The 25,040-nt window shown below is 44.8% G+C and overlaps 1 protein-coding gene across 2 annotated transcripts in view; it reads right to left on the bottom strand.

Annotated features, from left to right (window-relative positions):
• Positions 1-1,788: 1,788 nt before the first annotated feature.
• The window catches only part of BCAR3 (BCAR3 adaptor protein, NSP family member), a 116,832-nt gene continuing 93,580 nt past the window's right edge, over positions 1,789-25,040 (bottom strand). For both annotated transcript variants that reach the window (XM_082834055.1, XM_082834056.1), the window contains 6 exons: positions 23,457-24,109; positions 18,271-18,386; positions 14,299-14,470; positions 11,505-11,616; positions 6,029-6,241; positions 1,789-2,684 (listed from right to left, as the gene is read on the bottom strand). In XM_082834055.1, coding sequence (XP_082690181.1) covers positions 2,506-2,684; positions 6,029-6,241; positions 11,505-11,616; positions 14,299-14,470; positions 18,271-18,386; positions 23,457-24,109 — 1,445 coding nt within the window. In that variant the 3' untranslated portion in view covers positions 1,789-2,505. The remainder of the gene's footprint in view (positions 2,685-6,028; positions 6,242-11,504; positions 11,617-14,298; positions 14,471-18,270; positions 18,387-23,456; positions 24,110-25,040) is intronic.

Raw genomic sequence — 25,040 nt, 5'->3', positions numbered from 1 at the left:
GCGGGCCTCTCACTGCTGTGGCTTCTCCCGCCGCGGAGCACAGGCTCCGGACGCGCAGGCCCAGCGGCCATGGCTCACGGGCCCAGCCGCTCCGCGGCACGTGGGATCTTCCCGCACCGGGGCACGAACCCGTGTCCCCTGCATCGGCAGTCGGGCTCTCAACCACTGCGCCACCAGGGAAGCCCTAATTTTGCTTTTTTAAAAAAATATATTTATTTATTTTTGGCTCTGTTGGGTCTTTGTTGCTGTGCGCGGGTTTTCTCTGCTTGTGGCGAGTGGGGGGGGGGCTCCTCTCCGTTGCAGCGCGCGGGCTTCTCATTGCAGTGGCTTCTGTTGTACAGCACGGGCTCTAGGCGCACAGACTTCAGTAGTTGTGGCTCACGGGCTCTAGCGCACAGGCTCAGTAGTTGTGGCGCATGGGCTTAGTTGCTCCGCGGCATGTGGGATCTTCCCGGACCAGGGCTTGAACCTGTGTCCCCTGCATTGGTAGGCAGATTCTTAACCACTGAGCACCAGGAAGGCCCTGCTTATGTCTTTTATATATATATATATGTATATACACATATGTGTGTGTGTGTGTGTGTGTATATATATATATATATATATATGTATATGTATATGTATATATGTGTGTATGTGTATATGTATATGTTACCACTGTAAATCAATTTCTTGGTTTTGAGTTTTGTAAATTTTGTGAATTTTACTCCAGACCTATTTGAGAACAGGCTTGTAGTTACAAATCCTCACCAAAGACCATTATTTTTCTTCTTGTAGCTGTTCCCTGGGTAACCTCTCTTTGCTGGCAGATGAATTTCTTTTCCAGCCTATTAACAGGGACCCTTTAAGGATCCCTACTTAATGGAGGCATTTCATGTGCAGCTCCGCTAAGACACTGTCTCCCGATCGATCGCTGAGTTGATGTCAGTATTTGCCTCTAGGGCCACCCAGGTTTTTAAGTTCCTCTTACAGAGTTGATTTAAATTTTTGCTGTTCCTTTTGATGGGTGAGGTGGGGAGGAGAGGATTTTTCCTTGGGGATTTCCAGTTCATTCTGTCAAGCTTAATAGTGCATTAAAAGGTATGTTTTTGAAAATTTAGTTATAGTGAGAGGGTTTTCTAAGAGCATCTGAACCACCATATTGCCAGAAGTAGAAGTGTGCTTTGGATTTTTCAGGAAATAAAAAATGATGGCTTTTAAAAACTGGGAGAAGGGCTTCATGATTCTAGGCCCCATTAATGGAAATAGTCCAGGATTTGAAACTAATATTTCCATTTTATTAAATAGACCACAATGAGAGGCTTGTACTTCGTTCTGGCAGGCATATTCAAGATGACCAATAATAGGGTGATGGTTAAATTATAGTGTAACTTCTGGAACCAGTCATATTTTTTCAAAGGCTGTCAGTCATGGTGAAATTTTTGCAACTTATTTGAGAAAAGTGGGATATAATACTATTCTCTATGGTTCCCAAATTATTTAGAATAGAAAAAGCAAATTGATAAGTGACGGTGGCAGAGTGATAGAAGTTTAATATTTTATATTTTAAAGTCTTGTATTCCAAATTTTCTACAATAGAAAAAAATTGGGGTGGATACTGATAAACTAGATAGTATCCCCTTTGGGAAGTCAAAAAACCTAGAAAACAAATCTGGAAAACTCATACTTATCAGCTAGAGGAAAAGGTAATTATTTTGAAATATGTGAAATAATGTCATGAAATATACTAACATCTGGTGCTCACTTTGTACCAGGCGCTGTGCTGCACACGGGACTTGACTTGAGGAGGTTAACTTGACCAAAGTCCAACTGCTAGCAAGCACCACAGCTGTTGTTGGAACCTAGGTCTTCTGGAGCCAGCTCTACCTTGTATTCACCTCTGTCCCCTAAGCCAGAAACCTTAAAATTTCCATACCACTCTCATTGATTTTGGTTTACTATCATCAATCAGGATGTAGTGGCACGGGAAGAGGGTGCCCCAGGAAGGTAGGAGGTAGAATTATTGTACTACAATGAATTGTTTAATATTAAAGAGACTGGATACAGCTGTTTCACAAAAAGATATATTTTCATATGACTATTTACATTTTTCATATTTAGTTAAAGAATATCATACAACTGATACCTTCTGAAATGTTCATGCTTTTAAACTCTTCTATTTACACTTATCTGACATGGAATTATTAAAACTAAAATGGTCAAATACCTCGGTAATAGAAAGCAACCAGCCAATGTAGCTGGGTCTTCACTTAAATTTGTTGATCAGCATTAGCAATAGTTACCTTAATAAATTATCATTCATTTTAAAATCAGTAGTAATTTTAAACAATTCATAAATAAGTGTGCTCTGTGCAATTTACATGTTTAATATCCTGTGGATACTAAAAGCTTGTATATTGTCAGATTTGCACATTATTACTTTACTTTATCAAATGATAAGCTTTCTCAAAGAAGAAACTGGATAAGCTTGAAATTATATCCTAAGGTTCTCTGGAGAGTTAGTTATCAAAGCTCTGCCTGCTTTATAGGAGGAGGTTCCAATTTACGTGAGAGGGCAGTTAAAATCTGGTTGAATTTCTCGTATCTCTCTGTCTGATTGACTTGTGCACCTTTGCTGCCCCATAGCAATCTCATTTGGAATTCAGTCTTGAAGATTTCACTCATTTCTTCATCTGGTTGAAAACCTAGTAAAAACAAAACCAAAAAAACTTACTTCAGTTCTGCTTGAAACAGTGTTGAAAATAGTCTGAAAACTTGCTTGTTTTAAAGTAGGAGCAAAATGAACATCTCTCAGAACTTTCAAAAAATGCCCCCAAGGAAAAAAAATACAGGATCTACTCTATATAAAGGTGGGCAGAGCCCCCCCCCCTCCCCAGGACCTGAGCACAAGAATAACAAGTAAACTCACTAAGACGTGAATAAAATTCGTGTGCACAAGCCACCATGGGCCGTAGTGCTGTGAGAAGGTGTTCAAAGTACCTTTTTTTTTTTTAACAGCTTTATTGTTGTATAATTTACTTGTCATGATTCACCCATTTTAGCTGCGGTTTATACAGTTGCACAACCATCACCACCACTTTAGAACAATTCCATCGATCACCGTAGAAAATCCCCTAGTACCTCTTTGCAGTCAATCCCTGTACCTACCCCACACCACAGCCAACCACTAATCTGCTTTCCATCACTATTGCTTTGCCTTTTGTAGAAATTTGATATAAATGGGATTATATAACATGGACTTTTTTTAATGTCAAGCTTCTTTCACTTTGGCTTCTTTCACTCAGCATGATGTTAAGATTATTCCATATTGTTGTAGTTATCAATAATTCATTCCTTTTTATTGCTGAGTAGTATTCAGTTATGTGGACATACATACCACATTTTGTTTACCAACTGATAAGACATTTGGATTGTTTCCAGTTTCTGGCTATTACGAATAATGTGAATATTTGTGATTAAGTCTTTGAGTGGACATTTGTTTTCATTTCTCTGGAAGTGGAATTACTGGGTCACATGGTAAATATATGTTTACTTTTAAAGAAACCATCAAACTCTTTTCCAAAATGACTTTACCATTTTATATTCTCATCAGTAACATGTGAAGAGTCCAGCTGTCAACCCTTGGTATTGTCATTCTAGATAGCATGTGGTGGTATCTCACTGTGGTTTACATTTACATTTCCGTAATAACTAATGCTTTGAACATTTTTCCATGTAGTTTATTGTCACTGTATATCCACTCTGGTGTAGTGTCTATTCAAATCTTTTGTTGATTCAAATCTTGTTTCTCTTCTCCTTGAGTTGTAAGATTTCTTTAGATTCTAGATATAAGTCCTTTATCTGATGTATGTTTGCCAAATATTTTCTTCTAGTCTGTGGTGTGCCTTTTCACTTCCTTAATGGTGACTTTTAAAGAGCAAAATGTAAAATTTTGATTTATCAGTTTTCTTTTATGGTTCATGCTTTTTGTATCTTAAGAAATTTTGCCTAACCCAAGGACACAAGGAATTTCTCCTATGTTTTCTTATAGAAGCTTTACACTTTAGCTGTTAAATTTTGAGTGTATGCTGTGACGTAAAGATTGAGATTCTTTCTTTGTATATGATAATCAGTAGTTCCAGCACCATTTGTTGAAAGATTACTTTATGCAGTGAATTACCTTGACACTGTTGTCAGAAAACAATCTACAGTCACATGTGTGGGCCTGTTTCTCAACTCTCTTTTCTCTTCTGTAAGAGAAGATCTGCTCTACTTACGGCCAAGGATGCTCAGTCAATTCTATTAGAGCAGGGGAAACCTCTAGCCAAAGCGTCATGCAGGCATATGTTTCTCATCCTTGATTACTGCTGGAGTAGTTGGCTCTGTCATTAAATATATTCTCATCATCTAGATCATAGTATATCTTCGTGACGGAGAGGATTATAGAAGGCTTCTATTCCATTCATCCATGTGATGCCAAAATATCTTTGGCAGATAACCAGCCAGAGGCCAGATGACAACTTCCACTCATTCAGTTAATATGCTTTGAGCCCCTACCCTGGGCTGAGTGCTGGGATATGTTGGTGAGCAAATCTCTGCCCTTACTGGGCTCACAGTCACTTCTAGCAATGAGAACTTGCTATGAAAACCAGTAGCAGGATCAACTGAGAAATACCATCAGATGCCTTTAAGGTGATTTGCTGTAGAACAGCTTAGAGCATACTTTTCTCAAAATCCACCCTAATATATTGGCTTAGGCAACATCTAATGTAATATACTTATTGGTTTTGTATAAGCAGGTATTCCAGTATCTGGTGAGTTGAATTACAGGCTTTTATGGTTTGAGTCCTACACTGCCAACCCTGAAGAACTTTCTGAGGAAAAGAAAAGAAACAGGTATGTAGTGCTTATACCTACAGCAGACACAGTGCAAATTGTTCAGTCCCAAATTCTGTTCTGAATTAACAACTTTGTTTCAGGTTGAAATAATAGGCCTCTTCTGCCCCATATAGTTCTTAACCTTGTGGATCAACCTGTGGGCCCTTGAAGACTGTTAAAAATTATACAGTGAGGGGCTTCCCTGGTGGCACAGTGGTTGAGAGTCCGCCTGCCGATGCAGGGGACATGGGTTCGTGCCCCGGCCCGGGAAGATCCCACGTGCCACGGAGCGGCTAGGCCCATGAGCCATGGCCACTGAGCCTGCGCATCCGGAGCCTGTGCTCCGCAATGGGAGAGGCCACAACAGTGAGAGGACCGTGTACCGCAAAAAAAAAAAAAAAAATTATACAGTGAGGAAGAGAAAATAGTCACCCCTGATAACTGTGTTGGTAAAGCCCTTATTCTTGTACTTGCTTCCTAAATGGTCTTTTTGCCTGCAAGCTTCAGTCTTCCTGCCTTCCTCCACAAAGATGGCAGACTGAAAACAAATCTGACCATGTGATAACATCCTCCCATGTTTAAAACCCTTCACTGGCTCTTCCTCAGCCACAATCCTACATGGAAGGCCTTCCCACCTGTATCCACCTTCTTCTTTAACCTAGCTGGCCACTCCTTAAGACACACTTTACACTAATACTAATACAAAGCCAAGTACTTGTGGTTCATACTTTTCTCCAAGCTCTCTCAGTGCCTTTGCTTATGTTGGACCCTCTGATGCCAAGAGCAGGGGAGCTCACTTGCCAGTGTGTCTGGGAAGAAATAGGAATACAGATAAGTCAGATAGAACTCCCAACTCCTCATGTTGGCCCATCACCTTTTCTAATAGTGATTATCAGAGGTACTAATGGTAAACAAGCTGACAGATTCTTTCTTGATCCTTTCTCTCTGTTTATACCACTGGCACAAGAGAGAGAATACGTAAAAGCAAGGGAGAAGTAGGATCCCTAAGACAGGAACTAAGAGTAAGTAGTGATCAACCATACAGGAAATGGAATTCCCATGCCTTAATCTTTCCTACTTGGTCTCTTTCTTATTGAGAGCACCCATGCTTTTTCATTCCTTCATTCCAATTACTGTGCAGAGTAGACAGCTTACTGAAACCAGCTCTTACCTGCCAGGATCCTCTCAGCATTCATCCGGTAGCTGTCTGCAGCTTCTGCCATGAGTCGGGCTGTTGCCAAATGGTTCAGCATAATCTCACAGCTTTCGTCATTTTTTTCCCACATGTCAGTTCCTTCAAAAGTGACAGCCTCGCGCTCCATTAAGGTCACAAGAGGCATCAGCAGTGGGACTGATATATTGTTTGGGGGAACACACGTAGACTCTGAAAAACAAGGGGTAAAGTTTTCCACGTCATGCTTTCTTTCCAAGTTAAGCGCAAAGAGTTCCAGTTGAAGATGGCAATGTAGGAGTGTCCTGGGCTCACCTCCTTCTGTGGACACACTGAATCTGTGGCTAAATATGGAACAACTGCCTCTGGAAAAAAACTAAAAACTGTCTGAATAACTGTCCGAATGCATAAATGAGAGAAGGTCGACATCAAAGCAGGTAAGAGAGGCTGGGAGACTATCTCTCTATAAACCCCACCCCTGGCACAGTGACCCACAATCGGGAGGGAACTCAAAACCTGGTGCTTCTCCCTGAGGAGCAAAGGGCTTGAACCCCACATGGAGTACCCCAGCTTTTAAGACCAGCACCTGAAAAATAAGCCCCCAAAACATCTAACTTTGAAAACCAACAGTACTCATGTCTGCAAGACCCACAAGGCTATAATCATCTGAGAAACAGGTTTTAAAGGGCTTGCAAGCTTGGACTCACCTGCCCCAAGGCTCAGTGCAGAGGCAGCCAATTGAGAGGTGCCTGGACATTATGCAAATGAGGCTCATTTGCTAATCTTAAAGCTTTAGCCCGAGAGGCAGGCTTCTGGTTTGGCAAACAAATGGGACCTATGAGGCTCTCTCAGCAATGGAGGCTAATGGATGACGCAATCTTTGTGCTCTCCCTCTGCCTTGCTCCACCTAACTGATATATCCCAGAAAGTAGCTCATACCCTTGTCCGGCATTCCAATATCTCCAGCTGCCTCCAGAGGACACCTCTAAATTGCCTAGCTCTGATGGCCAATTGGGGCTTATTATGCCCATGGGTCCTATTGGATTGTAACCTTTGTAATGCCACAAGATAAGAAAATTACAGGCCAATATCTGTGACGAACACAGATCCACAAATCCTGAACAAAATATTCGCAAACTGAATTCAGTACATTGAAAGGATCATATACATTGATCAAGTGGGATTTATTCCAGGGATGCAAGCATGGCTCAACATTCACAAATCATTATGATATACCACATTAATAAAAGAAAGGTAAATGATTTTTCTGCATCTACTAAGATGATCAAATTATTTTTAACAAAATTCAACATCCATTTATGATAAAAACTCAACAAAGTGGGAATAAAGGGAATGTACAACAACATAATAAAGGCCATATATAACAAGCCCACAGCTAACATCATACTCAATGATGAAGAGCTAAACACTTCCCCTCTAAGATCAGGAAAAAAAGGATGACTATTCACCACTTCTATTCAACATAGTATTGGAAGTCCTAGCCAGAGTAATTAGGGAAGAAAAAGAAATAAAACCATCCAAACTGGAAAGGAAGACGTAAAACTATTACTATTTGCAGATGACCTATTATATATAGAAAACCCTAAAGACTCCACCAAAAAACTGTTAGAAAAACGAATTCAGTAAAGTTGCAGGATACAAAATATACAAAAACCTGTTGCATTTCCATATGCTAATAACAAACTATCAGAAAGATAGTAATAATTCCATTTACAATTACATCAAAAAGATCAAAATACCTAGGAATAAATTTAACCAAAGAGATGAAAGACCTGTACACTGAAAACTGTAAGACATTGATGAAAGAAATTGAAGAAGACACAAATAAATGGAAAGATATTGTGCTCCCGAAATGGAAGAATTCATATTGTTAAAATGTCCATACTACCCAAAGCAACCTATAGATTCAGTGCAATCCTTATAAAATTCCAATGGCATTTTTCACAGAAATAGAACAAACACAATCCTAAAATTTATGTGGAACCACAAAAGATGCCAAGGAGCCAAAACAATCTTGAGAAAGAACAAAGCTAGAAGCATGACATTCCCTGATTTCACACTACATTACAAAGCTATAGTAAAACAGCACGGTATTGGCATAAAAACGGACACATATATCAATGGAACAGAATAGGGAGCCCTGAAACAAAACCACACACATATGGTCAGTCAATTTGTGACAAAGTAGCCAAGAATATACACCGAGGAAAGGACAGTCTCTCCAATAAGTGATGTTGGGAATACTGGACAGCTACATCAGGGAAGTGCAAATCAAAATCACAATGAGATATCATCTCACATCTGTTAGAATGGCTGTTATAAAAAAGACAACAAGTTTTAGCAAGGATGCAGAGAAAGGGGAACCCTTGGGCACTGTTGGTGGGGATGTAAATTGGTGCAGCCACTATGGAAAATGGAGGTTCCTCAAAAAGTTAAATATGATTCAGCAATTTCACCTCTGGGTATTTACCTGAATAAAACAAAAACACTAATTTGAAAAGATACATGCACCACCTCCCTGCCCCATTCACTGAAGCATTATTTGTAAAAGCCAAGACATGGAACCAACCTAAATGTCCATCAATGGATGAGTGGATAAAGAAGATGTGGACTCATGCTCTTGGACTGGAAAAATTAATATTGTTAAAATGGCCATACTACCCAAAGCAATCTACAGATTTAATGTGATCCCTATCAAATTACCTATGACATTTTTCACAGAACTAGAATAAATAATTGTAAAATTTATATGGAGTCACAAAAGACCCAGAATTGCCACAGCAATCCTGAAGAAAAAGAACAAAGCTGGAGGCATAATCCTCCCAGACTTCAGACAATACTACAAAGCTACATTAATCAGAACAGCATGGTATTGGTATGGAAACAGACATATGGATCAATGGAACAGAATACAGAGCCCAGAAATAAACGCACACACCTATGGTCAATTTAATCTTTGACAATGGAGGCAAGCATATACAATGGAGATAAGACAGTCTCTTCAGCAAGTGGTGGGAAAGCTGGACAGCTACATGCAAATCAATGAACTTAGAACATTCCCTCACAGCATACACAAAAATTCAAAATGACTTAAAGACCTAAATATAAGACATGACACCATAAAACTCTGAGAAGAGAAAATAGGCAAAACATTCTCTGGTATAAATCATAGCAATGTTTTCTTAGTCTCCCAAGGCAACAGAAATAAAAGCAAAAATAAACAAATGGGACCTAATCAAACTTATAAACTTTTGCACAGCAAAGGAATCCATAAACAAAATGAAAAGGCAACCAGCAGACTGGGAGAAAATATTTGCAAACACTGCAACCGACAGGGCTTAATTTCTAAAATATACAAACAGCTCATACAACTCAATAACAAAAAAACAAATAACCCAATCAAAAAATGGGCAGAAGACCTAAATAGACATTTCTCCAAAGAAGACATACAGATGGCCAATAGGCACATGAAAAGATGCTCAACATTGCTAATTATCAGAGAAATGTAAATCAAAACTACAATGAGGTATCACCTCACGCTGGTCAGAATGGCCGTCATCAAAAAGTCACAAACAATAAGTGCTGGAGAGGGTGTTGAGAAAAGGGAGCCCTTCTACACGGTTGGAGGAAATGAAAATTAGTGCAACCACTATGGAGAACAGTATGGAGGTTCCTTAAAAAACGAAAAATAGAGTTGCCATATGATCCAGCAATCCCACTCCTGGGCATATATCCAGAGAAAACTCTAATTCGAAAAGATACATGTACCCCAGTGGTTACAACAGCCAAGATATGGAAGCAACCTAAATGTCCATTGACAGATAAGTAGATAAAGAAGATGTGGTATACACACACACACAAAATGGAATATTACTCAGCCATAAAAACGAATGAAATAATGCCATCTGCAGCAATATGGATGGACATAGAGATTACAATACTTCATAAGTGAAGTGTGTCAAAGACAAATATATGATATTACTTATGTGTGGAATCTAAAAAAAATGATACAAATGAACTTATTTACAGAATGGAAACAGACTCACAGTAATAGAAAACAAATCTATGTTTACCAAAGGGGAAAGAAGGGGAGGGATAAATGAGGAGTTTGGAATTAGCAGATACAAAGTACTATATATAGGGACTTCCCTGGTGGTGCAGTGGTTAAGAATTCGCCTTCCAGTGCAGGGGACACGGGTTTGAACCCTGGTCCGGGAAGATCCTACGTGCCACAGAGCAACTAAGCCCGTGTGCAACTACTGAGCCAGCGCTCTAGAGCCCATGAGCCACAACTACTGAGCCCACATGCCACAACTACTGAAGCCTGTGCTCCACAACAAGAGAAGCCACCGCAAGGAGAAGCCCATGCACCGCAAGCAAGAGTAGCCCTGCTCGCCACAACTAGGGAAAGCCTGAGTGCAACAATGAATACCCAACACAGCCAAAAAATAAATAAATTTATAAAAAAAATACTATATATAAAATAGATACATAACGTCCTATTTTATAGCATAGGGAACTACATTCAATATCTTGTAATAACCTATAATGAAAAAGAATATGAAAAGTGATACATATATATGTATAACTGAATTATTTTGCTGTACATCAGAATCTAACACAACATTGTAAATCAATTATAACTTCAGTAAAAAAAGAAGATGCATGTGTGTATACACACACACACATACATATATACACAATGGAATATTATTCAGCCATTAAAAAATAATGAATCCTGCCATTTGTAACAACATGAATGCAACTTGAGGGCATTATGTTAAGTGAAATAAGTCAGACAGAAAAAGATAAATACCATATGAGCTCACTTACATGTGATACCTAAAAAAACAAAAACAAAAACACCCTTTGAGCTCATGGATATAGAGGACAGATTGGTGGTTGCCTGAGTTGGGGTAGGGGGAGAAGTGAAATGGATGAAGGGGATCAAAAGGTACAAATTTCCGGTTATAAAGTGAATAAGTCCTGGGGGATGTAATGTACAGCATGGTGACTATAGTTAATAATACTGTATTGCATATTTGAAAGTAGCTAGCAGAGTGGATCTTGAAAGTTCTCATCAGAAGAAAAAAAAACGTTTTGTAACCATGTATGTTAACAGATACTAACTGGTCTTATTGTGATCATTTTGCAACATATACAAATATGAAATCATTACGTTGTACACCTGAAGCTAATATAATGTTATGTAAATTACACCTCAATTTATAAAGTTAAGCACAAAATAAGGTAACTAGTAGCCTATGTCTTGTTTTAGCAACTGCAGACCTACAAGCAATGCTGTCATCTGATAAAAGCCTTGGTGACCCATCAACAGTCCTGCACATAACTGAGAGCCTCATAATATGCCCTGCTAAATGCTTCAATCAAACCAGAACAGATATGACACTGCCAGAGCTGCCACCAGCCCCCCTTGTCCTGATCCTGTGCTCACCTCTGCCTTCGTGCAGGATTTTGCTAAAAGGCTTCAGCTGTTTCTCATAGAGGATGGCGGTTTGTGTGTACTGGTGCCGCAGGGCAGTCCACGTTTTTTCTAACCTTGTGATCTGGAAGAAAGAAAGGTGTTATCGTTTTGGAAAAGGCTCTTTTTAAAACTACCTTTTTGCTTAAATTTTGGAATGGATGATAGAGGTACATGGTAAAAACTCAAAGCAGTTGAAAGGAGTGTAGAGAGAAAAGCTAATTCCCAACCCAACCCTGCTCCACATTGTTCTAATAACCCATGAGACACACACACCTTTTACAATAAATGCGTATCATACTACACATATTTTTCTGTTCATTGTTTGGAAATTATTCCGTGTAAGTACATATAAAGCAGCATAGAACAGTCTTGTTTTGTTAAACTTTTGCCTAGTGTTCCATTTATGCATAAACCATAGTTTAACTAGTTTCCTGTAGATAAGCGCTTTAAACATATTTTTCTATTACCAAATATCTGGAGGATAAATTTCCAGAAGTGGAACTACTGGGTCAAAAAATACATGTATTTTGAATTTTGATAGGAGTTGCCAACTGTCCTCCATAGAGGTTATACTGATGTAAGGATGTAGAATATGACATACAGCATTTTAATGTTACTTGTAAGTAATAAAGTCTGAGACGTGGAAAATTGCCTAGACCATATGATGCCACTACTCATTCCTTTTCATTTCTTTGGGAACAATTTAGTCAAAACCAACATATGCCACTGACTCTGACTGCCCTAGATAAATGGTCCCCCACTCACACCTTAAAACCAGCAAGCCCGTGTCTGACCTTTTCTACATGAAACAAGGAAGGAGGGAAGGGAACTAATATTTATGGAATGAGAGCCAACTCTGTCAGGTATTTGAGGAATTTCATTTAATCCTCACCATGCCCTATGAGGCAGGTATTTTGGCTTCATTTTACAGGTCAGAAAACAGAAGAGATTAGGTAACTTGCTCAAGGTTTCATAGCTGCTAAATGGCGGAGCTGAAATTCATTTCCTTGGGCTCTAAGAGCTCCCTGTGTATTCCAAGAGGAAGGTGAGAAAGGATCACCATCAGCAGATTTGTTGGGAAGGAAAGGATGTGGCTGTTTTTCCTCTGGCCTCCTACCACCCCGCCCTCTCTTCTCTTCCCCCTCCCTGAAGCGTCCGCCTTTCTGAAAGGAGCCCTTGTCTCTGGGCTAGGCCCATCTCCTGGATGCTCCCTCTTGACCCCAGAAGCTGAAAAGAGAAGGAGCAGGTTTAGATGATGGCGCACAGAAATGACATGACTCCTCTCGGGTTTTTCCTAGGCCTGCCACTCCCCTCCCCAAGCAGGGCCCTGAACACCCTAGAGGACTCTGCCCCCTCATTGCTGAAGTACTCCAGAAGGGAGGAGTCTGATGCTGCTGTGTGGGGGGGAGGCAGCCATCTATAAAGGCATGTTTAGGTGCTTTGGGGTAAGTCCCTAATTGCTGAGTTTGATGTCATGGACAGCAACCATGTTAATGCCACAAAACACCCCCTTCACTACTCTCGGAGAAAGCTCTGGGCTGGGGGGCCTATGCATACAGCTAGCCTGTTAGCCCTCAAAATTATAGGCAGTTTTGGATAAGAGGAAATAAATATGATGTAAATTAAAAACACCCAAATGAAAAATTATAACTCCTGTTGGTATAGCAGAAGTCAGTATATCATGAAAATACGGCTGAACTGGCTTATTTCAAATATCACCCCTATACAGTTCCAGTGCATCTAAAGAATTTTGAAAGCTCTTGGTGTATGATAATTGGCATTGACCCCTCTCAAAATTTCCTGGTGAAAGCATGAGGTTTTTCAGCTTCTTGTTTGAAAGGTGACCTCGCTTTCGTGCAAGGAAATTATGTTCCTAACATGCCCTGATTTAGCCACAGTGCCCCAGTGGCAATGGTGGATGTTCAGTGAGCACCCGGCAGGATTTCAGAGACAATCTGTGGCTGTGAAACAGCCAAGCTAAATGAGCTGCGGTTTTGGTGTTAGGGGTTGCACACTGGGCTTTTGTGGGACTGTGGTCTCATACTCGAAGTCGCCGAGTACCTAGGGCTTAACACAACGGAAGTCTGAAAGCTGACTCCTAGCCGTCAAGACAACAGGACCACTTTCCTCTGTGAGGTCCATTTGACTTCAAAGACAGGTTTTCAGTTTTGACCCTCCTCCTAAGAACAGTCTGTCAAAGCAGATAAATTCAAAGTGCCTGATTTCAGAAACTCTGCTTAGGGGGTTATATAGCAGATGGGCCAGGAATCTGAATTTTTTAACAGCAGAGTCTGTTTTAGGTGATCTGAGGAACATACTTGGAGATAAATCACTCTAGGGATTCTTAGAGATCAGTTCCCCAAACGTCCCAGTTTGTCAGTCATTACCCCAAACTGCCCGCACGTCCGGTGACCCAGACAGAAGCAGCCTCTTTCTTATACAACACACCCAAGCCAGACGTGATCATCCTAACTGGTCCTTCAGGAATATCTATAGTTCCTGAGGATGACTCTTCTTATCGTATATCAAAGAGAAACTGTAGGTTGTCAGCAATTATCTGCTGTTTTTAAAAACTGAGCCAAAATACTTGGGACACTGCTCTTTGTTTGCCCCCTAATTAAAGCAGCTTTCACTAAGATACGATTTACCTTTTGAGGTTAATTAAAATCATCTGTGATTTGCTAAGCATGGGCTCGCAGACCACTTTGCAGAACATTAAGTACACGCAGGCCCACAGGGCCGCACAAAGCAAGCGAGAATTTACCTGCGGCATTTCCAAGGCCTTCATGATGGCCGAGAAAGAATAGAGGTCCCCCATGGAGTCTTTCAGCTCCACTGCCACCTGGATGATCCTATTGAGGGTGGCTGCTCTGTCCTCCAAAGTGCCCGTGCAGCCCAGAATGTCCACTGCAATGCCGATGGCCATCGTGTTGTGTCTGAGAGGGAGGAAAACAGCAGTCAGGCCCAGGGCCAACAGGACTAAGAGAAAACGAAACCAAATGGGCCAGGGAAAGGACTGGCTTTCCACCGTTTGCTGCTATCGCCCTGAGATGTACTGGCAGCTCAGCCGGTTTGGTTGCTGATTTCAACAGAGAGATCGCCCCCATCAGGTTGACTGCAGCAGGGCCCCGGGGAGGCCTCAGTGGGTGTCCTATGGAGAGTCAAAAAGGACAGATGCCCCAGCACAGGGCTGTTCAGCCCTGGAGCAGGGGATGTGAAGAGGGCCCTCCTGGGGTGAAGCTGCTCAAAAGTGCAAGTGGCTCCTTGTACCTTCCACCATGACAGGTCTGCGGAGATGCCAGGTCCCCCAACACACTGGGGAATCCCTTCCTCAGGGAAGCCCTGGGCCACCTCCACTGAGCCCCCTGGACTGGAGGATGCAAGGGACAGAAAAATGAGAGAACATGCTTGATTCAGGAAGACGACATGGATGTCAGAACAAAGAAAGAAATGAGGAGCTAAGAACAGAGTGTCTGTGGCTCCGGTCAAGGGGCCAGAAAGGGAATGGAGATGTGGACAAAGACTCAACAGTGGACCAGCAGGACATCCCTGTAAGGTCAGACCTAATAAAATTGAAATCTTGTATCTGCCAACAATCCTCCCTTTTCTCATCCTGAACTACACAGGTCAACCTCGCAGACCCCAAACAGGAAGCAGAATGGTCTTTTGTCTACAGAAAATGGGACCAATATGAATGGGGTCGCAGAGAGGTCTCCTTCCTGGTGGCAGCAGCACAGCCTGTAAACCCGCCTCTCCTTCCTCCCGTGGACCAGAAGTTCCTGCCTTGGGCCAGAGTAGCCTCAGGTAAATTTCTCCAGGTGCTGGTACAGTGCTGGAGGTGAAGCCCTGATTCAAAGCGATAGTCGAAACAATAAGACTTTGCCTTTGAAACTGGGCCACCTTGTCCTGAAAGTTCACAGTTAAGGATGTTACTCCAAGACCATGCTTCTCTCTGTGCCCACATGTGCTGGTGTCTCTCTCACTCTTCTAGAGCAAAGAGAGGTGTGATTCATCTAGTGCTTAGCATTACTAGTTTCTCTAATGATTGTTAAATCAGTAACGGGCTCTGCTGTCTGTGAGTGTTTGCACATGTGGGTATGCAGTGTGCTTGCTCTGAGTGTGACCTTAGGCTGTTACCTGACTGCTCTACTCCCCCATTTCCTCATCTCTAAAATGGGAACAGGGGTTGTTGGGAGAAAGACTGTGTGTGTGTAAAGATAATTAAAGCGCCTGGCACCACAACACCCAGCAAATAGTAGTTACTAAAATTGTATCTATATGTGCATCTCTCCCTCTGTATCTTGGTCCCTTTTGCCTGTTGGCCTCTCTTTCCTTTTTCTTTATCTTTTTTGCTGATTTCCTATCTTTCCTAATTAATGGATCCTAAAATAGGCTTAAAGTATATTTTTATTATCTGTTGTACTTATTGAAGAGTTTTGTTACCCATTTGCAAACTGTTAAGGTTGAGCCAAACATTTTAGATGTTTAGTAGTAAACTAACTTCCCATGTTGCCTTCAACTGATTCTTTAATTCAGTGTTTTTTCCTATGTTTTAATGGCCCTTAATAAAAGACAGGCTCTCTACTTCTTTAAGACCTGGCATTATATCAACAGCTGTTTGCGTAATTATATCCATTCGTTTAACCAACATTTGCCTCAAGCCTCCTGCATACACCACCGCGAGGAAACCAGCTCAGCAAGGCAGCCCTACAGCAGAAGTTCCCGGGGTCGGCAGGGGGAGGCACTAAACGTTATACGAAGGATATCTCTGCTTGCTAGGCTCGGAATGGGTGAAGTGGTAAGTTTAAAATGAAGGGTAGTTTGTATTCAATTCTCAAACACAATAATGTCATTTGATCCTGCAGGACTGCTACAACCTTGGCCTTTATTTAGTAAACACACTGTAATGGAGAAAACAGCTCTCCAAGCCCTAGCAGGTAGATCCCACAGGTCAGCTCTGAACAGGAAACAAGCCAAGGAGCCAGACCCCAGGCAGGCGGCAATCAGGAGAAAGAGGAAACGGATGTAGACAAGAGTGGAAGTCAGAAAATAGCCCAGAGAGAAGCCTCAAGCCTGCTGACCTCAGCCTGGGCCTAGAATCCATGCCCAACACACCTAATGACACTGATAAAATAAGGCCTGCGACTGGGGAGTTTTCAGGCTGAAATGTATCACATGAGAAACTGGGACGCATGGCAGCACAGCTGTCTCTGTGGAAATGATGACCACCGGACCCAGACCAGGAAGGAGGGAAAGTTAGTGGAAATGAGAAGCCAGGCCCCTGCGGCATGGGGAGGGAGGAGGACGCCTGGAGAGCGGGGCTAGCATCTAGAACAGTCTGAGCAGGGAAAGTAGGGAAATTCAGAAGTCGGACCTACAATTGCCCAAAGACACTGAACAACAGGCCAACAAGCACCCACCCTGGCCTCTGATCAAAGGCATCAGGGGCCATTTCCTGTCCTCCTGCCTCCCAGAAGTCTTCCATTTGGTACTCTCGATGTTTCCTACGGGATGCATCTGTGGCTGTGAAGCCAAGGCAATAGCAGTATTGGAGCAATTTTATCTGCTTCATAGTCAGGTAACCTTGAAAGCAGCTGTTATCAACCCTCCCAGGCTATTTAAAATACAATGTTCACTTTCTAGGGGCTGACAGCCTAGGACTGCACTGACCACTAGCCACATGTGGCTACTTACACTTAAAATAGTACACAGTAAAATAAAACACTGCATCCTTCAGTTGCCACATTTCAGGTGCCCGGTAGCAACATGTGGCTAGTGGCTGCTGTAATGAGATTTCTGCCATCACAGAGTGCTGCTGTACTGGACAGCGCTGTGACCCAGAACATCACGGAAAGCCATGGGCAGGGGATGACGGCACTCGGGCCCCCGGCCCCTGAATCACCCCTGCCCTCTTCTCACAAAAAGCCAGGGCCCTGGCTGTCCATTAAAGACCACATGTGTGTTGTGGCAATTGGGAACCTGGTTGGAGAAACAGAAAACTTAAGATAACAAGATAGTCTCACACGCAAAAAACTATCTTTTCTTTTGTGTCGAAAAGGCCACCTTCTATGGTAATATGAGAATCTAGTCTAGTGCTTCTTTTCTTAAAAACATGCCTCACTACTTCTATCTTTCTAATTTCTCAATATCCGATGTTCAAGTGAATGGGTTTTAATGGACAGCCAGGGCCCTGGCTTTTTGTGAGAAGAGGGCAGTGATGCTTCAGAGGCCGGGGCCTGAGTTCCGTCATCCCCTGACCTCTGATCCCCCATCTGCCCTCCCTTCAGAGAAAACATTGTTCAGACTCTGTTCTTCCCAACTCCCCCACAAACTCCCACTTAATTCCTAAAGCAGTCTTGAACTCCGGAGACAAGGGGGCCGCAGCTCAGTGAGCCGGGCTGGAGGTGGTACGGCGTCCGTGCTCCGCCTGCCTGCAGTACTGCTCCCACCCCAGGCTGGCAGGGGCCGTGGTGAGCGGTGCTCCCAGGCGGGTCATCTGTCCGCTCCTCCACCTGCTCCTGGAGCAGGGACGGGAACGTGCTCTCTGTTCCCTGACTTCCTCTTTGCTGTCTCTTTGAGCTTCTCCAGGAATTCTCTGGCTACGGCTTCTGGGCCACCCGCCCTCAAGCGAGGCAGAACTGGGGTGGTGGGTGCCTGGCCTCTCCCAGCTCTGAAACCTGTGGCTGTGCAGCCTGTGGAGTTGAAAGTGCCGTAAATGCAGAGCAGCACTGCTCACCTTTCGATGATGTCCAGGCGCAGCTGGTGGCCATAAGGCAAGGTGATGAGCTCCAGCCCTGAGCTCATGCCCATGTTCTTCCTCATCTCTTCAGAGACTTCAAGTATCCTCACGACCTGTCAAGAACACAGATTGAAATGAACTGGACCAGGACGTGGGCTTGCTGCAAACACGAATTTATCACATGGAAAGAAATACACTCAACTGGAACAGTGTGGATGCACTTGACTTGTTGCATTTCTTTTTAAGCAGTGGCATCTTAGGATACAGTTTTAATATATTTGGAGGATTTTAATACACATACTGGAATGTAAAACCTGGGAGGAAAGCACCTAGATTGGTCTGCAGATTTGGTGTTTCTGCCCGGTCAGAGAATGGTACAGTTCTTCAAGCTTTTGTCTAACACAGGCTGGATCCTGCTGTGATGTTTTGCTGCCAACAGCAGGGCTGTGTGTGCACACAGCAAACGGATCCCCTGCAGTGGAAAAGCAGAGCTGCGTCCAAATGCTGCTCTGCTGCAGGCTCTGCCGTTCATGTTCTCACTTAACGGCAGGGCTGGCTCCTATTACCCTTAATTACACCTCTCCTGGGCTCAGGAAGTGCAGTGTACGTCTGGAAACCATTAGAAACGTGTATAGCGATTTGAAACCCGAGGCCTCAAACACACCCACTTCTCCCCTCCACCACCCCGAGAGGTCTTCCTTAAAGGAAATCTGGTTTGTTTGTCCCAGCCAGCTCTCCCTATCTCAATTCTAGTGTGTGATCACAGCTTATTGGAATCAGGTATTAGTTGACCACTTATGGTTATTACATGCTACCTCCAAATACTACAACTGAGTTAGGCCGTCTCTAAAACGGGGCTGGTGACACTCACAGAGCACGGATGTACTAACAGGGCAACTAGCAGATACAGTGGGTCAAACCAACCCTGGACACGCGGCAGGCGCGGGACAATCCCTCTCCTTGAGCTAGTGTTGTCCTCAACTATAATTATCCCAGGTATATGAACAGTCCAGGTGTCTTCATAACAGGCCACGAAAAACATCTGGAAGTTCAGCTGATATTATTAACCTTGACCCTTAACTTCTGTGGCTGAGCAGAGGCACCACTGTCAGCCCCGGGGATGAACTGTCCAGCACAGACTCCAGAATAGGATGCAGGATTCATAGTCTGCTCTCTGGGCCTCAGTTTCCCCTTCTCTAACACAACGGCTAAGTTCACGTTTCTCAAAGACTTTGCCAAGGATCAAATGGCCCGAAAACCCCAGCTATTTAAAAAGTCAAGTTGTGAATCGTTGGCCACGTGGAAGGGGGAAGAATTCCGGCCAGATCTCTGGAAAGAGATTTACACCTTGACCATGACAAGACAGCCCTGATGCACACCCCGGCCACCTGCAGTCACACACATTTTGCTTGCTTGTTTAGACACCTGTCCTGTCAGAGGCTCCAAACCCAACACATCCAATTCATGCGCGCTCTGTGTAACAAGAGTCAAAGGCTTGTCATTGACTCAGTTTTATTCTGGAAGCTGTTTTCCTTTCCAGTCTGTTTTCCTTCAGTGTAAATGTGCAATCCCCTGGTCACTTTCCTGACGTATTACCAGGAAATGCTGACACCTGCTTGCCCCAAGGCTGAGCTATGGAACAAGGGCGTCGTGAGGTCACAGTGCAGAGCCTGGATTAGGTCTCCTGGAAAAGCCTGGGGCCGTGCAGCTCAGAGATGCAGAGGAGGGATGAATACTTGTAGAGGATTTACTATGAGCTGGACCCGGCCGTGCAGGGTGACATCAATGCCCCACGATGAGTTATTCTAGCCACCCTCTGCTCTTCTGATCTCAGCCATCCTAGCTTTGCAGGATCTCAGCACTCTGCTGGATCCTTATCCCATTGCCTCGGGAGTTGCTGCAGTGACCCAGGGGAGCCCTGAGAGGGGCCTGGCCCTGCTCTCCTCCCAGCTGCCAGGGACCTTCTCCATAGAAATGAGATTGCCTGGCTCCACTATCCGTGTCTGTTGTCCTCTGCAGAGGACTCTGAGTTGCACTGTGCTCTTACGGGCCTGTCTCCCTCACTGAACTGCAAAGTTCTTTGAAGGCAGCAACCTGGCACGAGCCTAAAAGTAGACTTAAAAACAAGAAGGAAAGACCCCAGGCCCTCCCCCAGCTGACCCCATGTGCCCTTCACCACCCACACAGGGTGAATCCTCCATAAACCAACCCCCCACGGCTTTTGACCTCTGAGTCTCCGCACGTGTGTGTTGCCTGCCACCTGGAAGATGCCTTTTGTGTTCTTCATCAGGCCAACTCCTATTCAGCCTTCAAAACTCATCTCAGACATCTCCACCCTGATTCCCTCCCTCCCCTATGTTTAAGACCCTACCTCAGAGGCCCTGCAGGTCCTGTGCTTTTCCCTGCAGAGCATTTCCCACCTGGGCTGTGGTCTGAATTTCTGTGTCACTGTCGCTCCTGCCTCTCCCACCATGACCTGGCCTGGCTTGGCCCACGGTTGGTGCTCAACCAAGGCTCAGTACAGAACACTAGTGAACACTTACTTAGCTTCACTCTGGGGCAGGCATGGTATGAGGGCTTTGGTATTCACAACCAGCTGGGCTATGGCATTGTTCTCCTTTTAGAGACACCGAGAGGCAGGTAGGCTCAGGCAGTTCATCCCCAGAGGCCAGGCCCTTGGCCGCTGGGCCTCCCTTCTAGCTTCTGCAGAGCCCAGCAGGTGAGTGAGGCCAAGGCGGCGCCCCTTTGCAGGGTGGGAGGGGCTCAGCCCGGGGAGGGGCTCACACTGCTGGGCAGGCAGACTCCAGGCGCTCAGGGCCATCCACCTGTCCTGACACCCCAGGCTCTGTGCACAGGTGGGAACCAGCACTTGGGCCCCAGATGCTGCCCAGCGCCTGCTCTCGGCTTCTGGTGGCCCCATCTGGTTGCATTTAGAGTCAGTAACAGCCTTTGTTTTGTTTCCCTCTTACAGACACTAGTTGTGCGTGATTTGTTGGCAAAGCCCTGAAGTCAGTGGTTCAGGAAGAGAATAAGGAAATGGCAGGGGACTCTGGAGGGAGGAAGGAGGACTTAACAGCCTGCCCTTGGGGGCTGGGAACGGGGGTCAGTCAGGGGGCTCCTGCTCAGGTCTCTGCCTCGCTGCTTGGGGGATCTGTCCAGCCCCTCTTCCAGGGGTGCCTGAAGGCAGACAGGGGAGTGGGACCCTCACCAGAAGGACAAAATGCAAACAGAGAAACAGAACAAGAAGGAGGGCAGGCTGCACATTCCTTCAGTTGAGAACAGACTTCCAAGGCAGTGGGAAGGTTCCAGACTCTCCTGCAAAGGGTGGTCAGGCATCTCACCTCCTCCGAGACTACCACCAAGCCCCGCCTGAGGCCACAACAGGGAAGGATTCATTTCCTCCTGTAAATTAGGCTGTTCTGTAAACCCGGACCCATGGTCCCACAAGGAGCTTCCTCCATGGAGAACCCAGACAGGTTCACGCCAGGCTCCTGGGCTATTGGTGTGGTTCTGCTCTCAGATCCAGGGCCCAGGATGAGAGCTACTTACTGGAACAGGAGACCTAAATCCTCTTCCTGCCCAAACAGGTTTAGCTCACATTAAAGTGAGGTAAGGTCTTAACAAGGCAAATTATCTGACTGCTTGGGGCACTGCCCAAGGACACCCAGCCAACCACGGGAACAGCCCTTGTTCTTCCAACACAGCCCCTTTCCTGGCAGCCCCCCAGACTGTTCACCCCAGAGCAGCCAGCACCTGCTTAACGTTCCTCATTAAGGAACACTGGGAGGCCCTCTGCGCCCCCGTGAGCTTCAATCAACTGAGGAACTCACTGGGGGAGTACTCGGAGATTAGATTTCCTGCCATGATGCATGACCCAGGAAATTTATTTAGGAAAACCCAATTCCTCAATAAGCCCTGATCTTTGAAGCTAATTGACTCCACTGAGCTACAAATGAAAAAGGACTTTAAATCTCTCTAAGTCCTTATCTGTTGCTCAAATGAAGGGATCTGTCTCCTTATACTGAGGCATGGGCTAAGCATACCTCAGCCTTAAACACCTACTTTCTAGAAATTTCTCTCTGAAGGATGAGGTGGTCTTGGGGCCAGCTATGAACAAAAGCCACCCATATCTAAAAGAAATGCTTCCTATCAAAAATGATGATGATGTAAACACAGATTTATATAGTCACATGGAAACATAGTCATGACATGTTGTTCGATGGAAGACAAAAAGGGTTTGGAATGGTATGTATAGACCTGTGCCATTTCTGTGGTAAACAATAGATATGCATGCAATTATTATTTACATGTACCTATTGGCAGAATAAATGTTAACAATAGTGATCACCAAGAAGCTGGATTTTGTGTGACTTTTATTTTTTCTTTTCTCTTAATCTGCATTGTATAATTTTTCTAAAATTGTATCTTATAATTGTATTTTATAATTTTTCTAAATTGAGCAAGTAACTTTAAAAATGTTTATCCTGGGGCTTCCCTGGTGGCGCAGTGGTTGGGAGTCCGCCTGCCGATGCAGGGGAGACGGGTTCGTGCCCCGGTCCGGGAAGATCCCACATGCCGCGGAGCGGCTGGGCCCGTGAGCCATGGCCTCTGAGCCTGCGCGTCTGGAGCCTGTGCTCCGCAACGGGAGAGGCCACAACAGTGAGAGGCCCGCGTACCGCAAAAAAAAAAAAAAAAAAAAAAAAATAAAAGTTTATCCTAAAGACCATTTTTGTAACAATAAAACAAATATATAATGTACATATGTAGCATGTACAATGAAAATAAAAACAACCAAGGCTCTGCTACTCCAGAAACTACATTTTCATCTACAATCTACTCTTCTTTGGACTTGACTTCACCAGTTCTGATGGAGTTGAGGCTGTGGGAGAACTTGAAAATCTACGCCAGCTGGGAGAAGGACACAGCAGGGGTGGGAGAGGGAAGGCACGGCCCTGGGTAGCAGCCTGTGTCCCTCTGTCTCAGGTGAATTGTACAAGCTTCCTGCCTGGGCAAGGGTTGTCCCGGCCTGTAGTCCCCACCCCTTAAATAAATCCCCACACCCAGGTTATCATCTGAGTTTTCCTGTGAGCAAAGCAGTCACAAGGTAAGGCAAAATGAGGCCCAGATAGATCCCCTTTCCAAACATTCGGAAGTCTGACCAAACCCACCCGCCGGGCACCTACCTTGCAGTCCATGCTCAGCATGTGCTGGGCGATGACCTTGGGGTCGTTGTTGGTGAACAGTTCTTTCGCACGCTTCAGCATCGCAGTTTCCAGGGGCTTGTTCTCAGGAGGAAGGAGCTTCGACTCAAGGTCGTTGGGCTTGAAGGAGGAGGCAGTCTCCAGGAGGGGTGTCACGAATGTACCCTCGTCCTCCTGCCCCTTGTCCCTCTGGGTCGGCAGCGGCTCCCAAGGCTTTGCCCCATCATCGTCATCAAGGATCAAGTAGCTGGTGTCAGAGTTCCGGGCAGCCGGCCCGCCGTTCTGCTTGGCGGTCAGCAGGTCCACGTAGCTGTCCTGGGCACAGAAGGGCGGCCGTGCTGCCCCATCGCAGCCTGCGGCCAAGGCTGGGTTCAGTTCGCAGTAGTTGGCCTCTGAGTTGAGCCAGGTGGACGGAGACCGGGGAGCCTTGAGCATGGGTGCTTTGCAGGGCTTGGGGGGCGGTTTGGGGCATAGCTGGCTGTCTGAGCCCCTCAGCGCCCCCCCTGCCCTAGCGTCCGAGGAGACCCTCCGAACCACTGCTGGGCTCAGGGTGGGCTCGCTGCCTGTCCTAAAAACCGGTGAGTTTGGGCAGGGTCTTGTGCCCACACCTGGGGACTGAGGGGGCAGCTTACCACCTGTGGAGGATAAGAGAGGGTCAGAAAAAGCTCAGCTGTGCGAAGAACATGAAACGGACAAAACTAGAGTGACAGCTCCTGGCCCTCAATTCAGGCCCTAGGATTTTGATTTTCACCCACAAAAGATAAGTCAGTATGACCACCGCAGGCCCGATCTAGAGCAGTCTAGAGCAGTCTAGAGCAGTCTAGAGCATGTCAAGGGCTAAGATGGCCCCACCCCACTTCTGGGGGAATTCTAAATCCCAGTGACCACCGACAGCTGGGCAGCAATGTCATTTTATGGTCACAGAAGGTTAGTACAGGCAGAACAGGGAACTACATTGAGCTTGGAGGGCAGTGAGTAATCTAACCTTGCCCTAAAAAACACAAGTCTCTAGCCACATAGCATAAAGGGGGGGGCCCTGATTCACTCTCAAAGCCAGGGTGGATCCCAGCCAGCTTTAAGAAAGAGACAGAGACACACGGGGAAGGGAGAAAAAGACACTGAGATAACCCACATCCAAGCGGTTTACAAAGGGGCAGCAGGAAAATCAACTTGTGGTTCCCCAAGGAAGGTCAGTTACAAAAATAATGAAAAACAATCCCGTCACCTATTAAGATAATTGCTTACTTGATTTCCCCACATTCCATACCATCTCACTCTTCTGGTTGTGGCAGGAGAATGGAGAGGAAGAGGGGTCTCTACCAGGAGCCCCAGGACTGACCCACTCACCATCTGCCCAGGGAGGAGACTAAGGGGGAGGTGCATTCGTTATGAAGACCACCAGTTAGCAATTGGGCTTAGAATCAGGAAACCTGGGTTCAAATGCTGGCTTCATCACTTACTAGACAGAAGAATCTAGGCAGATCACTTAATATCTGCGCCTCAGTTTTCTCAGCCACAAAGACGATAACCATGCCCACCTTGAAGGCTTGTTATGAGGCTTAAAAG

This window comes from Leucopleurus acutus, assembly GCF_964270905.1.
Source record: "Leucopleurus acutus genome assembly, chromosome: 2".
Classification (NCBI taxonomy): Eukaryota; Metazoa; Chordata; class Mammalia; order Artiodactyla; family Delphinidae; genus Leucopleurus; species Leucopleurus acutus.
The sequence above is the reverse complement of the archived record's forward strand: the minus strand, read 5'-3'. Positions and strand labels throughout refer to the sequence as shown.